Source organism: Limanda limanda, chromosome 17, assembly GCF_963576545.1.
Source record: "Limanda limanda chromosome 17, fLimLim1.1, whole genome shotgun sequence".
Lineage (NCBI taxonomy): Eukaryota > Metazoa > Chordata > Actinopteri > Pleuronectiformes > Pleuronectidae > Limanda > Limanda limanda.
In genome coordinates this window covers 9,900,760-9,922,446 of record NC_083652.1, presented here as the reverse complement: position 1 = coordinate 9,922,446, position 21,687 = coordinate 9,900,760, and the positions used below count along the sequence as shown (strand labels likewise).

Sequence of the window (21,687 nt, the reverse complement as noted above, 5' to 3'; positions counted from 1 at the left end):
GCATGCGTGAGAGGAAGGAGTGAGGACTGTGACACACAAAGTGACACAGACAGAAACCGCAGAAGCGCAAAAGCAGAAGAGTGACTTCCTGTGCATGACAGCAACCGAACCTGGGGTGGAGGACAGGGTGCACCTAACATTTTAACTGTTAGGTGTCCTGTGCACGCAGTAGGTGGATGATGATCATGGTTATGATGATGATAATGATGATGATCAGGTAAATTAGGAGTGAAACAAAGCAGAAAGAGGCTTGACACATGCTAATCAAGCAGGTGCAGATATAAAATGAAGCACAGGAAACTTCCCCTCTCTTTACCATGAGTCCACCTGAATCACACTGGATCCATTCATTCCACTGAAGCCGGATTATTTTACATTGACCTGTGGTCACATTTGTTTAGGCCATTTCCTTTCAAGTGAGGCCAGCATGTTTGTGGCAGTCACATCAGGTGTCGAAGCACAGTGACAGGGTGGAGATGATTGCCTGACAGCGCCCCTCTGTGTTGTAAGCCGAGTACTGCATGTAGGGCTCTTGCATTTGTGTCCTCGAGCATTTTGCATTCAAGGTGTTTTAAATGAGGGCTGTGGACATGGATGATGCGAGAAGAATTGTGAAGATGTACCCTCATAAATATAAACTTTTTCTAGTTATGTCCTTCATGAAATATCTGACTTTTAAATGATACTTCACAGAAACTATTTTTAGACATTTTCTCCTGTTATTTCATAGACTGATCTTGCATCAATCAATCAATCAATCTGATTTGCAGATGAATAGATAAGAAAAATAAGGACTGGGCAAATCACCCCAAAATGTAATCGAGACCAAATTTTTTCAGCTCAGTTGATATCAACAAGTGTCACAATAAATAATTACATTTCTTACAAGTTTAAAGCCTTTTGCTCCTGAGCGAAGGTTGGGATTTTGAACTCTTTATTATATCCAGTATATTATATATAGTATACTACGGTGAAATTATATCCATTCGTATGTGTGTGTATACTCATATTTATATTGTATACCATACCCATCTGTATACTTCTAACACTCAATGTATCATCTCAATTTATCTTATCTTATCTCATATTATCTTAGATCAGAGGTCAAACATTAAAACCAAGCATGTGTTGCACCTCCTCACTGTGCCTGTACAATCACTTAGCATTATATCAATGTATAAGGAACTTTTGGCATATTGTAAATTATATTTAAATAATTATTTTTTATTATTTTATTACCCAGCCCTATGATAAAAATTATATCTGTAGTCCTAGTTGGATTGGTGGCTTAACTTAAGTAAAGGATGTCAATATTTATCTCATCACACATCACAGAGAGGAGTTCCCTTTTCTCAAACTTTCCCCAAGTGTGAGGAACTGGAATTTACGAGGTGCCCTGGAAGGCAGCAGGGCTATCGGTAATGTAAGCACTATAAAGATGACGGACCCGAACGCGTCTCCTGAAGACCACTGGAGAGTAAGACACGTTCCCGTCTGTCCACCGGGACTTTCTGTCCACACGACTCGTACCACTGTTGTGTGACGACAGTGACGAGTGACAACGGGTGTTTTGCCCGAAAGTTGACGTTTGTTTCGGGGGCAGAGCTAACGTTAGCTCCACGGCTAGCGTTAGCTTGTTGTTCAGCTGTTAGCGGTTAGCTAGCCTGTCAAAGTAAACAAAACGGGGAACTCGTCTGGTCCATTTACAGCTTCTGTGTTCAGGGGGGGGGGGGGGGGGGGGATATGTCTCCGTTCACCGAGCACACGGACTGAGACGATGATCAGTGTTTTCATGTTGTTTCCTCATTTTAACAGGTCATGCAGGATACAGATCTATTGAAGAAGTAACCTGTAGAGTTGTTATTCAGCTTGAATAGTTCGAGCTCACAGCAAATTCAACACTGATGTAGCTTCAGAAGTGTTCTTATTTGTTATCGGTAGACGACTTGGTATTATCATACACTGTATATTATAAGTGTTGTCTGAGGCTTTCCCAAAGATCATTACTTATATCTGTGGTAGGCTATCTGATTATAACATTAAACATACAATTATAAAGCAGTTGTCTCACATGTCTATTTGAAGTGATCATGTGAATATACACGTTTGTGATATGAAATCCACAGCTTTATTATTTCTTATCTTGAAAACTCTCTTTAAGAGAATAATATGTGTTAGCTGTCACGTCTAAATAGAGAAAGTGAAACCTTTTAGTCCTTGGGAAAATAGATTTAATTCCCAAGTGTTGAAATTAAATACATTTAACCCTAACCTTACACCTGAAAGCATTGAAGAAAACTGTTCCTAACTTTGGAAACCACAAATTCATATGAATTATTGACTTATTGCATGTAATGTAGCATGTAGTGTTGTTAGCTGTGAAAAGTCAGCGCTGACTGCAATTCAACTTGTTTTAAACACTGATGTAGCTTCAGAAATGCATTCATTTGTAATTAGGAGATGACTTGGTATCTGATTGAAGCTTTCCACAAGGGGATTTTATATCCATTATTTCTGTCATATCGGATTAACAGAAAAGTGTAAAAAATAACGAAACATTAACAAAGCTGTAACATTTAAAACAGGTTTCTTTCGGTGTAGTTCCGTTGTGATTTTGAGAGAGTGAGACCTTTAGTCCCTGTCATATAGCAGGAATAAGTGATACAATAAATATAAGGCATTGTGTTCTACCCCCTGGTAGCATTGATGGAAACTGTTCCGATCTTCAGAAACCACAAATTGCAGTTATTATTGTGTTTTGATGCCCTAGATCAAACATTGCACCTGTGATTGAAGTTGAAATTTGGTCCAGCCATTTACCTCCTGCATACTTGATCAGTACAAATCAGAGCAATACTCAGTTGGGGGTTTACTCAGTTCATCAGACCAGCTAGCTACTGGTTTATTGTCAGTGAATTTAGGGCAGCACAATTCTCCTCTCGTGGTTCCAGCCTCTCAGCCTCTATTCTCCCTTTTTTCCATCTTCTGTTATCTGGTGATGGCGCAGCAGACTGACAGTTCCTTCAGCGACGGTGGCCTCGACCACTGTGAGTATTCAGTCTGTTTATATCCTGTATTTTGACATTTTATTCGATATTTGAACTGTTACTGTGACCTTGTGTTTCTGCTGCCTTGAGATTATTTGGTTAATCTGGTTCTGGCCTCTTTTTTTTGTTGTTGTTCTGTCTGGGTTTGTAGGTTTCTTCACCAGAAAGGGTCCCGGGGTGTCCAGGGCCAACAGCATTGGCTCGACAAGTGCCTCTTCAGTACCAAACACAGGTAATGTGGTTGTAAAAGCAGCGATTTGTCATTGTGGTTTAAAAGAGAATTGGTTCTACAACAAGATTGTGATGATAATGTTTGCTCGCCAACATCTCACGCTGAATAATTTCTCTGTGCTGTTTAAAATAAAAAATATATATTTCTAAAAATATATTTTTTTCTCATTTATTGTTGATTCCTTCATAGAAAAAGTTTCCATACATGTGAATGGGTGAATGGCAAGAAACTCTACTCGACTAGAAAAAGCAATACATAAATACAGACCATTTACCGATGGTACAATTACTATGGTAAAATGGACTCTGAGCCGGCTTTCTTTCACTTTGCTTCCTGCTTCAAATGAAAGGAAAAACCTGTTCTGCTACTCATTGCTGTTCCATTGTTGTCCAGCTAATTCACCATGTGTCTGGGAAATTAATGAGCTTGCTGTCAGAAAAATGTAAAAAAAAATGGACATTATTATTATTATGAAAACCTATTTCAGCATTTGTCAGTATGCCACTGACAGAGGTCAGAGCCATTCAAACCTGCAGTAGGGGGGGATCGCTGTATACGTAGTTGATCGTTTAGTCTCCTAAGTAGGACAGTGAATACTAATATTTTGAGATGGAAGGACTCTTTTTCTTTAGCCTCTCCCATCAGACAAGCACGGGCAGAGGCACACACTTCATACTGCGAGCCAGCCCAGGAATGTGTCTACTCACGTGGCTTCATTGTATGAATAATGAACAAAATAGATGTAATGTGATACAGACGTCTGCAACACTTAACATAACTTAACACATTGATAAAAAGAGAACTGGACAAATAACAAAACCCTCAAAACTTGTTTACTGAAAAAAAAATTCAGTAAGCCTTAAGTTTCCCACCTTTAGGCTAGAATGTGACAATCCATAGCTTTATCTGATCTGAGATTTAATATTTTTTTGAACAGATGATGAAGATAGTGACTACAGACATGAGCCGTCAAGTAAGGACTCGTATAAAGATCGACGGAGACACGCGCACTCCCAGGCTGAGCAGAAGCGTAGGGACGCTATCAAGGTAAAGCTACAGCACATTGCAGTGGATCTCTGTGACCTACTTGAAGTCTTGAGTCATTTTTTTTAACTTGATATCTTTGACTTTCTTTTGGAAAAAAAACTTTAGAAAGGTTATGATGACCTCCAGGCAATAGTTCCAACCTGTCAGCAGCAGTCTGACTTTGCAGTGGGAGCACAGAAAATCAGCAAAGCAACCGTCCTGCAGAAAAGTAAGATGTGATGTCGTCTTATTGGATGAAGTCATGGGTATTTGTCAAACTTAGCATTATTACCAAGTTGTTATTTAAAACCCCATATCACCCCATAGATTATTTCTCACTCCAGTCATATGTCATAATCTGCATGCATGCTGCTTTTAGCCTGTAATCAAACTTGGAGGAATTATATTTGGTGGAGGGATACCTAGGTAGATGAAAACTTGTTGAAATGTACTTGAGGTTTTGTGCAACGAATAAGTCTGACTGATGCATTTCTTTACTCTGTTTCTCAGCAATTGACTACATCCATTTTCTTCATAAAGAAAAGAAGAAGCAAGAGGAGGAAGTTACTGTATTAAGGAAAGAAGTGATGGCGTTGAAGATCATGAAAACGTGAGAACGCTGCTTGCGGGCGCCACAATCTTCGACACAGTTGCACGATATGTATATATTTTTTGGCAAACTAATGCATCCCTACTTGAAGGCAAAAACCCTGAAATGATATCTGCTTCATTTGAATTCCAAAGTCTTGAATGTTCTGCATCCAGACAGATGAACAGATGGATTTTAAAAGAAATGCTGCGCCCGCACAAAAAGAGAAATCTCTCGAGTGAGAAATGCTTTGAACGGAGCCCTTACACAGCACAAGTGAAGTTACTATCAGATCTGAGAAATACGAGGAAATGCCCTCGACTGAAATCTGTAAATGCTGCATTTTTTATCAGTTACATTTGCTGTGGAGGCTTACTATTCCATCCAGTGTATGGAAAGAATAGATCAAGCTAATCCTCTTTTTTTTAACAGCTGTAACCATAAGGCCTTTTCACACCGACCTTGTTAGGTCCAGACTTTCCAGTTTATTTGTAAACAAAAGTAACAGTTGCGAAAGGTCCCCCGGAAATTATTTTTTTACACCAATTGTAAGTTGAGACAGAATCTAACAAGAAAAATAAGCAGGAACGGCCTCAGACGATAGAATGTTTGCGCTATGATAACTTTCATTTGGCACATTCTAACTAGTGTCAAGTACTGTGGCTGAAGTTGGTGATGCTGGTAGAGATACTCTAATGATATTAGAGTGGTAAATTAACGAAGGGAGCTGGTTCCTTCAAACGAAAAGACTCATTTTTTTACCCGGCAACATGCTGATGTCTGACACGCGCCTCTCGACCAACCAATCAGTACAAAGTATAGGTGGACACAGCCCACGTAGGAGATGAAAACAAATGTCAACAAAGACATGAACTTGGTTCAGACTTTCAGGCGTCTTTCAGTCAAAATTAATTGTCTTCTCCAATAGGAACTACGAGCACATAGTGACGGCCCACCAGAACAACCCACAGCAGGGAGAAGATCAGGTGTCGGACCAGGTCAAGTTCAACATCTTTCAGAGCATCATGGATTCTCTGTTTGTGTCTTTCAACAACTGTGTGTCGGTGAACAGCTTCCAGGAGCTCTCCGCCTGTGTGTTCAGCTGGATCGAGGAGCACTGCAAGCCTCAGGTAAGGAAACCGGAGTCATTGTATCGCAGATCAGGTACATACACTGGGCTGTCATGATTTTAGATCAGCTAAGCCAAGGGAATTCACATTAAAGATATTGGCAGAGCATCTATGGAAAGTTTGAATTCAATTCTTTGACTGAATATCTTCTTTTTTTGCATGATCATGAATTACTCATGGCTCACCTGTTCCTTGAATGTATTAAATTATTGTATCATATCAAAATATGAAATGTCACTTGCCCTGCTATTGTTTTAAGGCTGGCTCTTTCGTATATAATGTACACATGTGACGACACAAACACACAGTAACTGCATCACCACAGAAAGAAATTGCAATGTTAACAGAAATATATTGTCAAATGAATATTTTATTTTATTTAAATAATCCTGATTATCATAACTATACAGGACAGGTAAATCACAACACCTGTATTTGCTCTGATAATGTTGAGATAATCCCAGCCTTTGTGTTCCTCTCCTCTCTCTCCCAGACGCTGAGGGAGTTTGTGGTCGGAGTGCTCCGGCAGCTCAGCGGTCAGCTGTATTGATTGAGTGAAAACTCTGGACTCAGCTCCCAGTTCGTGGGACTTGTTCCGGCCTCTCAGGGTGGACACTGCTATCAGCCTCGGGCCACAGCACAGCATTTACACTCACTTCAGCTCATCTGTGACTGCCTGGCTGCATTTGAATTACCTCAACACCCACTGTGGGCAGAGATGGAAAAGCTGCATTGGCTTGTTTGAGATAACACTCTGAAAGTGTACATACACAGAGAGCCTCGGCCTCAGCCGCCTCAACTGACGATTCATTTTTCTTACTGTGGTTTTGCTAAGAAACGCATGAGGAAACAGAGCTCAGGGGTCAAAACAAATGTAAGTTTGCAAACGAATGTGTCATGTTGAATGCATTAAGCCTTTAGTTTAGTTTTTTGCAGTAGCTGCCTGAGTAAACCTCCCTCTGTGTCCCAACGAGCACAAGTTTGTAGTTTCATGCTGAACCAAAGGGCTCCTCTCAGCCACACCACTCCTGCACCACAGCAGGCAATGGAGAATACTCCACCACTGCTGTTCTACTGCAGGGTAACCGTCCCCTCTCCTAACCGAGCTCTCAGGCTGTTTTCAGATTTCTAGCTGTAGTGACACAGACTGTGAAGTTTTTATCAAAGCGGCTTTGATGAGCCGACAGACATGCTGAGATGTCATGGATGGCCGGCGTTCCAGTTTAACTGGGGATCAGGGCAACTGGTGATTTGTGGTCTTAATTCCAGATTTTGTCGGCTGCAGACTCGACATTTTCACAAAGAGCCTGTGTCCGAAGTCCGGTGATATAGTGAAGGCCTCGTTGAAATAAAAATCAAACAAAAACACATCACATGTTTATGGAATGTGTCTGTTTCAACATCACGTTGAGACAATAATATAAATCATGGTTAAAAAAATGAACAAAGTGTAAGAAACTTGAACGGGATTCGAAACGACATTGCGATGTGTATTATTCATAACTCCCTGTGCCTACTATGAACGCCGAGCATCAGTTTGTGAAGCCTGTTATTAAGTATGCAGCACTTCACCATGTTTTGTGAATATGACGAATCTGCAACCAACCAGCAACATCTGGAATACAAACAACAAATCACCAGTTGCCATGATCCCCAGTTAAACTGGTTTGTGATGAGGCAGCATACAGATCTGAACTGTATATGATTGTTTATATTCAGTCTATGGACTTTGACGATAATCGCGTTACACAGCACATTGTGAACAGATTCTGTTCATTTACACGCAGTTATCCAGTTGCAGTTGCACATGTTTGTTTTATTCTGAAAAGGATTTTTAAATACAAAGTGTTGATTTTACCGTTTTCTCCTGAATCAAAAGAAAGTTCTGTTTTCATACAAACATTTTAAATGCTGTTTATATTTGGGTGACAGTGGCTCTTGTGCTGAGTAACAGTAGAAATTATGTGATAGCATTTGTCTGTGTTTAGAAAAGCTTTTTTTGACTATTCAGGACTGTTTACACCAGTCACAGGTTCCAGGAGAAATTCTGCACAGTCCAAAGCAGAGATCTATGACAATCTGCACTGAATGGAAACTGTTGATTTCTAAGATGACAAATCAGATTTTTACAGTTTTGTTTCTGTAGTTACTTTTCTGTTGTTGCTTTATTCACTGGGGAAACAGATTTCTGGTGGTTTCCTCTCAGTAGTTGTTCAAAAGCCATTTACACTCACAGGTGACTTCATGAGGTTTGCCTTTGGAATCAATCATGATTCCATACACCAGCTCTGCCTTTACTTAAAATAATGTCAAGTAATTGTGATGATACTATCCAAGAGGTTTTGATTTTAATAAATGATTTTTGTTGTGGTTGTAGTTGGAAGTGGTGTTGAGCTGAGTTTGAGGTGTGTTTACTTTACAGGTGTAAACAGAACAGTCCAGTGCAACACCATAACCACCGAGTTAAAATAATATCTCTCAGACGGGCCCGACAGTCGCTTGAAATTCAATAAAGCTGCACCCAATTCAACACACTCAGATTTCAGTCCATATAAATATGATTTATTTTCCAGCAAAATCCATGAATTATTCCCTGAGAAATTGGCCAAAATCTCAGAAAATAACTTACAGAAAGGGGGTAAAGAAAACTCCTGGATCTGCCCCTTTGTCTGGATCGAAGTTCTGTGCAATATTTTCGGTAGTTTTAAACATGATCTTGCTGATAAACAGACTGTGGTGAAAATACAACCTCCTTGGTGAAAAAGATGTTTGTTTAGACTGTTGTATTGTATGGCATTAGATTTTACAAGTGCACCCAATAGAGTGGCAACGTGTGTATGTCAATTCAAAGAGTGTTTTTAACCTGTAAATAACAGGTTAAAAACCCTGAAATAACCTCCAGTGTTTTAAGAAAACTGAGAAAACCATGAGTTTGATTGTGTTTCAGCATCAAATGTTCATGTGGTGAAAATTAAATAACTTTTTGTGTGCATGTGTGCCCCAACACTGAATGAAAAACAGCCCAAAGGCAAAAATGGAATGTGAATAACCGTCCATGTTTTAATAAAATATGGGTTTTTCTTTTAACAGTTTTCAAAACACGTGGCAGAAACAACAACAAACATAAGAACAAAGAATATAAACCTCTTAGAGCAATAATGAAGTCATAGCCATTTTCATTCTAGACATGTAGGGCATCCCTGAGTGCTGTCTAACAACAATACATAGTGCATAAATATTCTATAAAAAGCTGTTGTTCCAGTTGCCTTTTATCAACCTGTATTATTTGTACAAAAGAACGGCCTTAAATAAAATGTGACGTGGCTCAGGTTGTTCTGATTCTAAAGGCTGATGAAGTAGCAGAACAAGCTTTTCTCAATCACTCGGAACAACCACCTTCTTGTCCTCGTCCGTCTCGACTCCAACTTCATCCTGTAAGAGAAGCACCAGGTTATTCATTAGTGAAGAAGAAATGCTGCCACAGAAACCAAACAACTAGGGTTGTCACAAACATAAGAAACTTTTTATGAGCTGCTTTCACTCACTAGGAACGCCTTCTTGCTCTTAGGATATCCCTCCAGGATCGCATCGATCATGTCGGAAGCCTTAAAGAGAAACACACAGAGTTTAAAACTTAACAATGACAACAGATGTTATCAGATCTAAAAAACGTCCTTATAATTTTGCTTTTCATTCACAGTCGATATTTTGTTTTAATATTTATAAAATGTTATATTTTAAATGTAGCAGTACAAGAGCTACAGTTGTAGAACATATAATGTGGCACCAATTTAAAAAACAACTCAAAATGTACATTTAGGGCAGCAACTAACTTTTAACCATTAATATGCAGATTTTCTTGGTAAAAAGGTTTAGTTTGTTAAAATGAAAATGACAACCACAATTTCTCAGAGGCCACGTGGATTTCATCAACACACTTATCAAATTCAAGAAGCTAGAAGCAGAAAATGTTTGTGACATTACCAATCTCTTCCTCTTTTTCCACTCTTTCACGTAAACTGTCCGCTCTTTGCAAACCTGTGAATTAAAATATTGCGAGGTTATCGTAAAGTCAATTTTAAAAAAAGAGGAAGAGCTTCCTGAGATAGTGTGATGGAACTAGAAAATGCACTCGGCACCTTCTCTTTCTCTTCAGGCGTGACGTAATTCGTTGCCGTCTTTATCTTCTCCAGGCGCGCTCTGTACCCGGAACACTCTGCTTTCAGCTCTCGGATCTCTGACTCCATTTCATTTACTGTCAGGGAGCTGTTGAGCTCCTTTAGCTCTGTTATCACAGATTTCACACAAGGTTACACAACATCCCCGCTCAAAGAGATAAAGCACGACAAAAACGTTCTTCCTTACACTTGGGACTTCTGCAAAACATTGACTGCACTTGTGTATCAAACTACAACATCCTGTAGCCTAAAACAGTACAAGGTGCTAATATTATGGTACTGAGATGACTCTAAGAAATCATGCACCATGCTCCATCTTGAGAGACCAACTAGCAGAGTGTACTGCACCTGCATCTAACTGTTTGCAGGTCTGCGTGAGGGACTGAGCATCTGCACCGAGCGCCAAGATCTTAGCGTCCATCCCCTTCAGGTCGGTCTCATTCACCTCTCTGTACTGGGCCTGTAGAGAGGGATGGCAGACAGTATCAGACAAAACACACATGAATAGTGATAAATATCCGTTGGTGCATGTTACTTTGAGCACCACGTGTCCAAAGTCACACAGATGAACACACTAACCTGGTTCGCAAAATAAATCTTTTGCTTGCTATATATTTTCTCCTTTATCTTGCCCTCAAGAGCCAGTAGCTCCATGGCTTTGACAACTGCCTGGTGGAATCAGAAATACACAATCATTTAGTCATTTTATCACACACACACACATCAGTGCCTCTTGCAGATGCATTTTGAACTCACAGTTTTGCCCAGCCCGTGCTGCCTTTGTAAATTACAGAAGACATCCTGGGCGCTGTATGGCCGGTTCTTCTCATTCAAATAGGCGAGTATGACCGCTGCACCTGTGGATGACAAGCAGGACGATGTGATCATATAATAATAATAATGAACTTGATTTGTAAAGCACCTTCCATACAAGAAATGCAGATCAAATGGCTTTACATACAATATAGATACAAATAGAAACATGTTTACAGAAATAAAAACATGTTAAAAGGTATTTACATACGAGCAAATAGACACAAACAGACACATTAATATAATGCATGATAGAATAAAAAGTAAAAACAATAATGCAACGTTCCATGAATTACACTGAAAACATAAACCAAATTATGTCATAGTAAACTTTAAAATGTTATGTATTCCACCATTAGCACATTTCAGTGCTTGTTTGTACAATACACAGATATAAAGTTTAGTTATAACATTAGTTTGACAATAGTGACCCCTTGTGACTGTTGCATTGTGGGAAACATTGGCCAAATTGCAGCCACCCATCTGCTTCAGGATCAGTTTGTTGCTCACTGATCTCACATCATTGAAAACACGGTACACACACACATCCCTGGAGATTTACAGCGTATTAGACTTTATTGTGGAGTGAATTTTTCAATAAATATAAAGGTATCTTCGATCCAATGGAACCAGTAACAGGTTGTTGTTAAATTCAGGAGAAGTGTACCGTGGAAAGTGGGCGTATCGCCAGAGGAACGGTAGAGAGCTCTGAGGGCAGTTAGCTTGTCTTGCTACCAGGCTACAGGCTACGTAGCTAACGTTAGCTGTTAGCTTCTGGGCTAAGCCTTCTCACGCATCAGCTGACATGTGGTTCTCTCGGTGCGGGTAAGTCCGAGTCACCTGACATCCCACTCTGATAAAACAACAACTCTTCACTCACCGTTTTCTTTTTTACTCATCTTCACCTCGTCCGCGTTCAGCTTCCCCAACCGAGTCTCCCGCGAAATGCGCGTCACGGAAAAGATCGCTTTTGTCGTAGGATGCGTCACTCGGGTTGAAATCACCCTGATGGGACAAGTCAGCCGTTGATTTCGTTTTAGAAAACGGATTGTTTTATGTACATCAAGTGTGATCATGATAAATCATGATTTCGGTTGTTTATTTGCTTATTTTTTTTAATTTTGACGACTTCAATACTTTTTACGCGAGGTTTACGATATTCGGGAAAAAGAGCAGAGTGAGAGCTCTGTAATCTTTGAGTTGTCTCAGATGAAGTCAGTACAGCTCGTTAAGCTGAAAAAACATCTATATTATATTAATGCATATTCTATATAGTAAATTAACTACTCATTTTGGAAATAAAAATACAAACAAAAATCATCCTCATAAGTGTATATATATTTGACCATAGGAAAACAAATGACTTATTTAGACATATTTAATTTCAAATAAATTGATCTGGTCCATTGTGTGTGTGTTAGAACATTCAATTTGTTCAGCAGACTTAAACCACAGCTGGGATTCACCCCAGACAGACTCTAACCGATACTCTCAAGTATTCAAATGTGTTGTGGGTGCTTTTGTCAGTGTTCTAAAGTTTGAGACTTTACTGCGAAGACTTTGCAGAGTTCAGTCATTAATCAGACACTTTGGAATAACTAGAGATTGTTGTCAGATTGCACCAGAGACAAAACGTAATTGCAAACAATTTATTCAACATGATTTGCACATCAAAACATATCAAAACCAGATACAGAGAAGAAAATACAACTACTATGCACATGACAGGTAACTCATTGAGCAGGTGACTATTCAGAGAGCAGCAACTTTCTCGGTAACTGAGGTGATCAAACAAACTCATATGAACTTCTCCTCCTCTTCCTACTCGTTTTTATTTAGCATTAAAATCCCAGCGATGTCCTATCAGTGCACTTTTCTACATCACTTTCATGATTGTGGATCCAGCTCTCGCAGCTACAGCTTGTCTTCTCTAAATAACACAATGAAAGCGAGCAATGTGTCTCCCAGCATTTTACAGTCTTTCAAATATTACATCTTTACGGTAGCTTGTGTGTGTTTGACGTGCCGTGTCCATTGAAAGATTATGACACAAAGCCAATAATACTTAGAAAAAGGATATGAGGACAACTTTCTTTAGCCCATTTTAATGTAAACATGTTTTCTCTTAAAAATAGTAAAATATCCATTGATAGAAGAATATTAGACTTTTCTCTTTAAAATGTTCAGCATGACTGTCGACTACAAGAAAACCTAAGATGACAAAAACAAAGAAATGTGTTTGAATATCTCTTCTGAAAAAGAAACCAAGCTGAGGGCTTGCTCAAGATATAAAACATAGACACAATGTTTTACTGAGCTGTATTAAAGGGCAGGGAAATGAACTTATTCAGATACAAAGATATTTATCTAACCCTGCGGCACAAATAAAAACGAACTTCAAATGCTCCACTGGGTCAGAGATCTTAAGACGAACGTGACTTTTAAAGTAATAAAATAAGCAGCAAATGATAATATATGAATATGTCTTCAGCGGAAAACCACACAGAAAAGTAACTGAAACTTTGATTTGAATATTATTCATCTTCTTAATAGAGGAGAATCTCTGTTCAAATCCACAAGTCTTTGGAAAAGAAATTAAATTCTACTCTGTTTACCTGTAACATCAAATAACTTCTAACAGATCATAGCCTCATGTCAGCTGAATGGACAGAGAATGAGCATCTACAGAGATATTAACTGGTTTTTTTGACTAAATGTCACGGAAAAAGCAGGGACTAATTTATCCATCTCAAATATTTCACTCACTTAAAGGCAAAACATGGAAATGCTGTTTCACGTTGGCGTTTAATCAACATGGCTCAGCTCAACCAACAGGAATGTCATGTTTGGTCCCATGTTAAATAGCCCTGTATGTCTCGACCTCCCTGTAGAAAAGATTCATGGGAAATGTTGTTCTTCATTTAATGTCGATAATAAAAACCCTCTTAACTGCAGCAAGGCTCATTAATGCTGGTTAATTTATTGTCTGTTTTTTTGTAGCTGCTTTTCCTATTGCTCAGCCTACAAAGTATAAGTTGTTTTTTCTGGATGATCAGGGTTTAAAAGTAGAGGAGATAGTTGGAAAAAATAAAATACTTCACAGTGATAAACTGATGCCAATCAGAAGCAGGTCTGCTGGAATCTATCATCACATTCACAGCTCATCAACATGCACACACACACACACACACACACGCACACACACACGCACGCACACACACACACACACGCACACACACACGCACACACACACGCACACACACACGCACACACACACATATATACGTACATTCGCAAACTACTGTGGTTTACCCAGCAGGCTAGATAAGAAGTTAGACCCCTGGCTCTCTCCCCGTCTACTACCCCCTGCTCCACCAGTGGGATCCATCTGGTTCAGTTCAGACTGATCCAGCATTTCAAAGTCCTCTCCGTCCATGTCTGTGTCCAGCTCGGAGCTGGACTGCTTGCGGTAGCTCCGCTGGGCTCTGGCCTTTGGAGGGCCTTCTCTGCGCTGGGCAGCATGAGGCCGGGGCTGCAGTGCCCCGGCCAACGCCGCCTGGATCATGTTGCTGGCGATGATTCCTGCCAAGTCTCCAGTAAAATCAGAGGCAGGTGGCAGGCCGCTGAGAGAAAGCTCTTCATCCAGATCCTCCTGGTCCGAGTCCAGATGAGCATCGAGCACTGAAGCCCGATGGCTAGCTAGCCCGGAAAGAGCCAGGCTAGGTAACCCGATGCTTGTGTCGTCGTCGTCATCCATCAGAGTGGCATCGGGGTTTATGGAGGGGAAGTCCTGGAGGTCTGCTGCAAAGGATCCCTCAGCATCACTGTGTCTGTCAAAGTCTGAACAAAATACAGAAAGCGACAAGGTCAGAGACAAGAACAAACCAGAAACCAATGAAAAGAAAATCGACCGTACTTGCACACTTACCCTCAGAGCCCTCTGTGAGTGGGGTCTGACCACGTGATAGATTAAATGTTCCATTCTCGGTGTAGGACATCTCAGCGTCAGAGTGCTCAGAGTCTGTCAGCGCAAGCTCCTTTGCAACAACAGCATCATCAAACTATAAGAGACAACAGATTTTAAATGTTAAATATTTTTAAGTGGTGTGCTACATTTTCTTTTTTGATGTTAGTAACAACCTTAGCAAAAACTTTAACTTGACGTTTTTGGCTTCGTTAAGAGAAGATTTTGAAAACTTTCTGTACGACTCCATCATTATTTTCTCAGTTTGCTCAAACACTCTTTGTAGGCTTCATCACCCACACACAAGACAAAAATAAACATGACAGACAGAGCACATCATGTGAAGTTCCAAACCTCAACAGGAAGCAGCTTAGATGAGCTACTGTAAATAACCCTCACGGAAAACAAAGCCGTAGCTATGTAGTCCATGTTTAATTTCACATCTCACACTTTGCCACAGAAAGAGTCCCCATTATCTCAGCTGTCGTAAGTTTCCAACTGTTCTCATTGTCTCATTGAATTGACAATGGAGAACGCACGTTAAAACTCTATCAACAGAAGAAAGGCGTGAACGATCAAACAAGATGAGACATGTCTCTACACATATTGTGGTGAAGCTTGCATAAGTTAGTGAAAGTGAAAGTAAGATCATGGGGGCCAAAAGTTCAGCACATTCCCATAACAACTATGTGAGAGCACAATGTCAACCTTTCCGACATGTTTTAAATTCATGTTTTAAAAGGTATGTGACAATCTAGTTGAAATATTTTCAGACTTACTGATGGGCAGAAAGCAGCCAACTCCTCTTCACTGTCGCTGAGTTCACCTGAACCACGGATCGGCCTCCGCAGAACTGCAGAACAATATTCAAATTTAAATATATCAAGAGTTAAGTATTTTTATCTTATATATCATTTAACTTATGTGATGTAACAACACATTTATTTGTTGATGGTGTCTATGGTAGCTTTTTACTTAAATTTGCATTGTCAGTTAAGCATGCAGAGAGTTTACCTAACTATAAGTTAGGTAAACTTGCTGACACCGTAATAAAATTGGATGTACTACTTACACTGATTATCAATAGGCTTTGACATCATGTATCCAGTGCCGCTGAAATCCAGCCGCTGCAGGACTGGCTCCAGCTTCACCCACACATGCTGAAAGACCCTGTGATAGGCTGCCAGAGGGGCCAGGAGAGTAGCTAACACTAGAGGATAAAGGCAAACATAACTTAGTCATCAAGGGGAAAGAGGTAATTCTGTTGTGTTGTGTAGGGTATGCGATAAGAAGAAATTGTGGTTTCTTCTGTTTTTTACAGTTCCAGTTTCAGGTACTCTGCTCAGAGTAGATAGACACTAACATGACTGTGTAGAGATAGACAGAGTGAAACAGAGGCAGCAGCGGGGAGTTAACATGCAGACTACAAGCTGCTGTGGATTGTTTCTGAACGTCACAGCAGAGGGCCTTGGCAGGTCTCTACTCCCAAACTCTGCAGCCTACACTGGTTGGAGGTTAGGAGATTAGCCTGCTTTGAGCTTGACCTCCTTAGCTTTCTGTCTGGCTCCATTCCCTCCTTCACTCCTGCCCCGTGTGTCTCATCCTGGCTTTAATCACCTCATGGACTAGGCCCTGGTACTGAGGCACCACAGATCTTGTTTCACCACCCATGCATTTTTAATAGAAACAGTCAGACTAAGTTTCCCTGTCCTTGTGGTCTTATGAAGGGGCCTGGGTCTTTATTTAGGGCAGGTAAAACTCCTGGGACTCACAGGCAGAGTAGGAAAGCACCAAGCCAGGAATGTAGCGGCCAACCACAGCCAGACAGGTGAACACTCCACAGGTCAGGATGCAAAACTGACGGAGCAACAAAACACACAGGGAATGAGGTCAGCAACTATAATACAGGTTGACTCTGGTGCATGTATTCATATATATGGAATGAGGTTGTCTGGACACCTTGTGTGTCCCTTACCTTGCCAGGGTTGTGTCGTTTGTACTGAACCACATTGGACTTGAGAACTGTTCCGCTGACCCAGGCCTCAGCAATATGGTGGCACAATTCAGGCACACTGATGATGCCAGGCTGCACCAGTCCCCAGCTGGACATTTAAACAAATCAATTTTAGTGGTTGTCTTATAATATCATTAATGCTTTAAGAATTACAGACAGTGATAAACTGTGCCTAAAGTAACAAACCTCTCATTTTCTGATTCCTCCACCTTTTGGACTGTTGAGAGAGAAAACACATCACTTTGAGAAACAATACGTACCCTGTAACAAACGTGTGCTGTATAGAAAATGTAGCTTAAACAGGTTTTATGTTTATATTTTTTTTACATTTCTGCTTCATTAGATAGAGATAGTAGAGACACAGAAAGTGAAAGGGAGAGAGAGGGGATGACATGTATCATAGCATCTGGATTTGAATATGTGCTGCTACAGTAAAGACTCAGCCTTGTTTGTAGCATGTGCTCAAACAGGTGAGCTATGGGGGTTCCTGTTGGCTTGGACATATTATGTTCATTTAGCCTTCAGTTCTCATCTGCAGTATCCACAGGACTTTGTTCCCTCAGTACAAGTTAAAAAACATATTAACTGCTCCTTGTGTAATACGACCCACTTGTAAAGTCCATGGCGCAGGACTGCATACCTATTCTGATAACAGAAGTACATTTGAGGCAATGGCGTAAAAACAGGGGAATGATCTAAGATACAATCAACAAAAGAAAAATGGTCCAGGGGTAACATTTTATGAAATACAAGAATGTGTCAGACTCTCTAGCACGCACCTCTCATTTCTGGCCAGATCTTGTTTCTCCAGGTATCAACACTGATAAACACAGCCAGACCAAAAGCCAGCAGGAACAGGAGGCGCAGTGAGGTCAAGGCGAAGAACCTGAAGGGCAACAGAGCACATGACAACAGTACATCCCATTAATGTTACCCCAGGAGTAAACAAAGTTATATAATTCAAAAAACCTAGTGGAGGATTGATAAAACTTTAAACCCCTCAAGTGATGATCTATTCTTTCCCATAGTCGGATCTGAAAAAGAGGAACCTGTCCAACCTTTTTCCGATGTGTGCTAAAATTTGGTAATTAAATAGGATGAGAATACAACATTTCCTCTTAAAAAGTAGTGGCACTGTTGTTATATAAAAGCTTCAGTCTGTACTTCTAGATTAAAATATAACACATGAGTTGTTCAGGCAACTTCATTTCAATGCCTTGGACCTATTCCTTAAGTGTTGCTCCAGTTTCTGATCACAAGACTTCAACATTTGTTGACCACAACAATTTTATAGGATTCTGCCAATCAGCAGTTAGAGATTAACCTAACAAAGAATTTTTTGGCACAATGGTGTGAATAGGTATTTGGGGGTAGCAGTGCAATTAGTAGCTGCAGATAATTAGGTCATTGTGGAACTAGTAAATACAAGGGTGTGTGTGTACACTTGAACTAAAGTACAAAAACAATAGAACACACTGTTCTACTGATACTGTATCTCTACAGCTCCTTCTGAAGAGGCCGTTTGTGCTGTGGAAGCATTGGATTTAAATTGTATTGGGCCCATTTGTCACTCCTGCTTGTTCAAACTGGACATCATCAATGACCTACTGTCAGAGGTTTTCTATACTGCCGCCCCATCTCCAAGGGATGGAGTGATGACGCATCATTATAGGACATTAATTGATTTCTTTGGGCAGGAACTGGCCTTCCCTACTTAATGTGTTCAAGACTAGTAAAGTAAATGGGAGACAGTTTGCACGGTTTGAAATGCCCAGTGGTCTAATTGATTCAAAGCAGAATGCCTGAACATCAGAAGCAGGCCGGACAGTCCTTCTTTCCCTCATTTGGATGCCAGGTCAGTGATTCTTGTCATTCAAAAATATTAAAATGTATCCAAAAATTGACCCAGTCTTCCTCATCATTCTTGATTTCTTCTGTACTTGTTTAACGCTGAATTTATGTTATAGCTGAGTGAATATATACCAAAATATTGTAAAGATATATTTTAAAGAAAATTATTCATCATCATACTCAATAGTAATCGCAACAGCAATAGTAATTTCAGATGAACATTTTGTACTTTAAACTTAACTTTATTAATTTTAATGCCAAAGCAACCAATTTATATATATAAACATATAATAATATTATAAAATAAAATACATAGAGATTAAACTAAAAACCAACTAACGGTTGTTCAAATGTAATATCAGTAATTATATACTTGGTATAATAGTATAATACAACACTCTGAATAGACCCATTTTGCATATTTAAATTATATTTTGATGCCAATAGTTGTTATGTACTTTACTTACATAACTTACATGCTCTATTTTCAGTCATGTGATGAATACACAATATGAAACATACTAGTATATGTATAGATATACTGCTATTCACAGATATGTGCTGTATCAAAGCCACTAACAAGTAGACCCCTAAAGAGACTCTCAATGCTGCAGTGACCACACATGGACTTGTGACTCTCTCACAGACAGGAGCCTGAGCAGTGAGACAGGTACAGTGCACTAACCAGCCACCTCACTGTTTCATATCAAGGAGCCGGTTCAGTGAAGAGAAGTGTTGGAGTAAAGCTCGATGCATCTGTGGAGTGGATCTATAAATAGAGCCACCAGCCATCTGTCTTGTCTTCAACTGACAGGTGAAGCGTTAGCATTGTGTCAAAGCACCAGCTGCTCTCAGTCACGTTGGCCTTTAGTCTTTTCTGTGTGAATAACACAAGTCTGCCATCAAATCACACAAACTCACCAGAACACAACGTTGGCCGCGGTGTAGAGGAGCACACACTGCAGAGGTCTCTCCCACACCAGCACGGACTGCAGGCGGGTCAGCACCGGCTCGTAGGGCCCCAGCCGGGACTGAAGGGCGGCTTTGACAGCCCGTACCTGGCCGTCTCTCTCGCTGGAGCCGGGGCGACTCCGCAGGCAGACACCAGAGCCCTGCGTGTCGGAGCTGTCCTCCATGTGTGCGCCTTCCCGTGTCCCAGTGTGAGCCATCTTAAAATAAGCGAAGCCTGTGGGGTAGGAAGGTTAAAGTGAGCGATGAAGACTTGACAGGAAACAGGTAGAGAGACCGGGAGCACGGCTCAACACACCGGCTAACAGATGTCCGCTAACAGGTTTAGGCTAGCAGCTAGCAGCTAGCAGCGCCAGGTGACCCAGCGAGTTAGCGACTACAGCGGGACACCAGACTGGGTTAGGAGCACACGAGCTACCGCGGCTACTGCGGGAATGTGTTTACAAAAGACTGACACTCACTATTTAGTCATTTTTTGCAGAAATGAGGCGCTCTCCTCGGGAACAGGACAATATGGCGCAACCTGTTTTTCTCAAAGCGCAGCGGTCCAATCAGGATCCGCACGAGCCCCCCTTGTGATGCGGCGTTCAGGTGCGATAGGAATATTTGAGTTTTGTTTACTTTGAAGCGCCTCGTGGACAAATAAACTCATCAACGCTCAGGTTGAAATGTTCGTGTTTCTATTTACTTGTTTTTTTTATATAGCTGTGAAGGTGCCTGGTGAAGTTGAAATAAACAATATAACCCTTAAACATTGAAATGTCAAACACAAATAAAATCTGAGAAGTAGACGCGACAGAATGTAACATAGCCCTGATTACAAATACATTTAATACTTGTTAATTCATTGTTTATTTGTTAAGGACTAATCCTATTAGTTAATGTACACGAGTCAGCTTTGATTATGTTAACTAATAAACAATGTCCAGCTTGGTCGGATCAAAGTATTTTGGATATAAATTCTTTAACATGTTGACTGGTTAAGCTATTTTGTAAAAATATATAAGTATATTATTAGAAAAAATAAGATAAAAATATATAATCATTTATTTGTCCCACAGTGGGGACATTTGCAAAGTACAGCAGAAAGAGGGCAGTAAAAGATAGACATCAGTAAAGCCATAATAAGGAGCATGCAATACTTATGAATACTAATAAATTGAATAAAACTAGTGTTAGATATTGTGCAATGAATAGGTGGTTGAAGTCCTGCCAACACGACAGCCTGCCAAACTCTAGCAGTTATATTAAAACTAAGGATTGGATTACCTGCTCATTCCCATGAGAAACTAAGCACAGGAAGAAGATGGACAAATTGCACCTGTAGACTTTTTAGTTTGTCTGGTCATGATACACCTGTATAGATTTTTGTGACGATCGGTCAATGTGAACACGTTCAAGGGGTCTCGGGGGGCACCGTTGAGCCATTTTACTAGGCCCATTGAAAATTCCTCCAGAAGACGTACATTTTCACCACTTTCTACTTTTCTGCAAATTTCGGTAATAATTTGAGCATGTTAACGCCCTCAAAAAGCCAATTCATTTGCCTGAAAAAATAATAATAATAATCCTTACAATTTCAACCGTGACGTGGCGTCAAAGTTGGATTACATGCCAATAAAACACGATGTTCTGTAACGCGGACATACATGGACGATGAATCCTTTGATGCTGCGCCGTAAACAAACAACTCCACTCCTGCAGTGACAGTGGTCGTAATTCAAAGGAATCTTTAAGTCTTGTATATTTTTATTATCTTGTCTACCTCATTCTGTCGTGCTGTAACAACTGGATTTCCCCGGTTTGTGGATCAATACATGTTTATCTTATCTTAAAAAGTGACAAGCGGCTCTACATACACCGACACAGTAGGT

At 40.2% G+C, this 21,687-nt stretch overlaps 3 protein-coding genes across 6 annotated transcripts; 1 reads left to right on the top strand and 2 right to left on the bottom strand.

Annotated features, from left to right (window-relative positions):
- Window positions 1–1,415: 1,415 nt before the first annotated feature.
- On the top strand, window positions 1,416–8,558 carry mlx (MAX dimerization protein MLX). 2 transcript variants are annotated; one of them, XM_061090486.1, is made up of 8 exons: window positions 1,416–1,477; window positions 3,011–3,047; window positions 3,199–3,279; window positions 4,217–4,326; window positions 4,432–4,534; window positions 4,816–4,915; window positions 5,823–6,024; window positions 6,518–8,558. In XM_061090486.1, the coding sequence occupies exons 1-8, from the start codon at window positions 1,439–1,441 to the stop codon at window positions 6,572–6,574; spliced, it is 729 nt and encodes a 242-aa protein (XP_060946469.1). In that variant the 5' UTR covers window positions 1,416–1,438; the 3' UTR covers window positions 6,575–8,558. The 2 variants fall into 2 exon arrangements, with proteins under 2 accessions (XP_060946469.1, XP_060946468.1); XM_061090485.1 differs by having other exon boundaries at window positions 3,008–3,047.
- Window positions 8,559–9,104: 546 nt separating this feature from the next.
- On the bottom strand, window positions 9,105–11,090 carry psmc3ip (PSMC3 interacting protein). The gene is made up of 7 exons (XM_061089858.1): window positions 10,959–11,090; window positions 10,782–10,871; window positions 10,551–10,662; window positions 10,164–10,309; window positions 10,009–10,062; window positions 9,570–9,629; window positions 9,105–9,456 (listed from the first exon to the last, which is right to left on the bottom strand). The coding sequence occupies exons 1-7, from the start codon at window positions 11,088–11,090 to the stop codon at window positions 9,400–9,402; spliced, it is 651 nt and encodes a 216-aa protein (XP_060945841.1). The 3' UTR covers window positions 9,105–9,399.
- Window positions 11,091–14,262: 3,172 nt separating this feature from the next.
- On the bottom strand, window positions 14,263–21,612 carry retreg3 (reticulophagy regulator family member 3). 3 transcript variants are annotated; one of them, XM_061089962.1, is made up of 10 exons: window positions 21,579–21,612; window positions 19,766–20,030; window positions 17,773–17,879; window positions 17,180–17,210; window positions 16,955–17,081; window positions 16,752–16,836; window positions 16,052–16,189; window positions 15,759–15,832; window positions 14,944–15,076; window positions 14,263–14,855 (listed from the first exon to the last, which is right to left on the bottom strand). In XM_061089962.1, exons 2-10 carry the CDS (start codon window positions 20,011–20,013, stop codon window positions 14,314–14,316), a joined length of 1,485 nt encoding a protein of 494 aa, XP_060945945.1. In that variant the 5' UTR covers window positions 20,014–20,030; window positions 21,579–21,612; the 3' UTR covers window positions 14,263–14,313. The 3 variants fall into 3 exon arrangements, with proteins under 3 accessions (XP_060945945.1, XP_060945944.1, XP_060945946.1); XM_061089961.1 differs by lacking the exon at window positions 21,579–21,612 and adding an exon at window positions 20,275–20,341; XM_061089963.1 differs by lacking the exon at window positions 21,579–21,612 and adding an exon at window positions 20,112–20,244.
- Window positions 21,613–21,687: the final 75 nt, after the last annotated feature.

Coding starts and splice junctions, on each gene's coding strand:
- mlx (XM_061090485.1), top strand. CDS start 1,439: ATGACGGACCCGAACGCGTCTCCTGAAGACCACTGGAGA. Junction 3,280..4,216: donor CTCTTCAGTACCAAACACAG/GTAATGTGGTTG, acceptor TTTTTTGAACAG/ATGATGAAGATAGTGACTAC. Junction 4,327..4,431: donor AGCGTAGGGACGCTATCAAG/GTAAAGCTACAG, acceptor AAAAAACTTTAG/AAAGGTTATGATGACCTCCA.
- psmc3ip (XM_061089858.1), bottom strand. CDS start 11,090: ATGATCACATCGTCCTGCTTGTCATCCACAGGTGCAGCGGTCATACTC. Junction 10,310..10,550: donor CTGCAAACAGTTAGATGCAG/GTGCAGTACACT, acceptor CTGTGATAACAG/AGCTAAAGGAGCTCAACAGC. Junction 9,457..9,569: donor AGAGCAAGAAGGCGTTCCTA/GTGAGTGAAAGC, acceptor CTTCTCTTACAG/GATGAAGTTGGAGTCGAGAC.
- retreg3 (XM_061089962.1), bottom strand. CDS start 20,013: ATGGCTCACACTGGGACACGGGAAGGCGCACACATGGAGGACAGCTCC. Junction 17,211..17,772: donor GATCTGGCCAGAAATGAGAG/GTGCGTGCTAGA, acceptor CTCTCTCAACAG/TCCAAAAGGTGGAGGAATCA. Junction 16,837..16,954: donor AACGACACAACCCTGGCAAG/GTAAGGGACACA, acceptor TTGCTCCGTCAG/TTTTGCATCCTGACCTGTGG.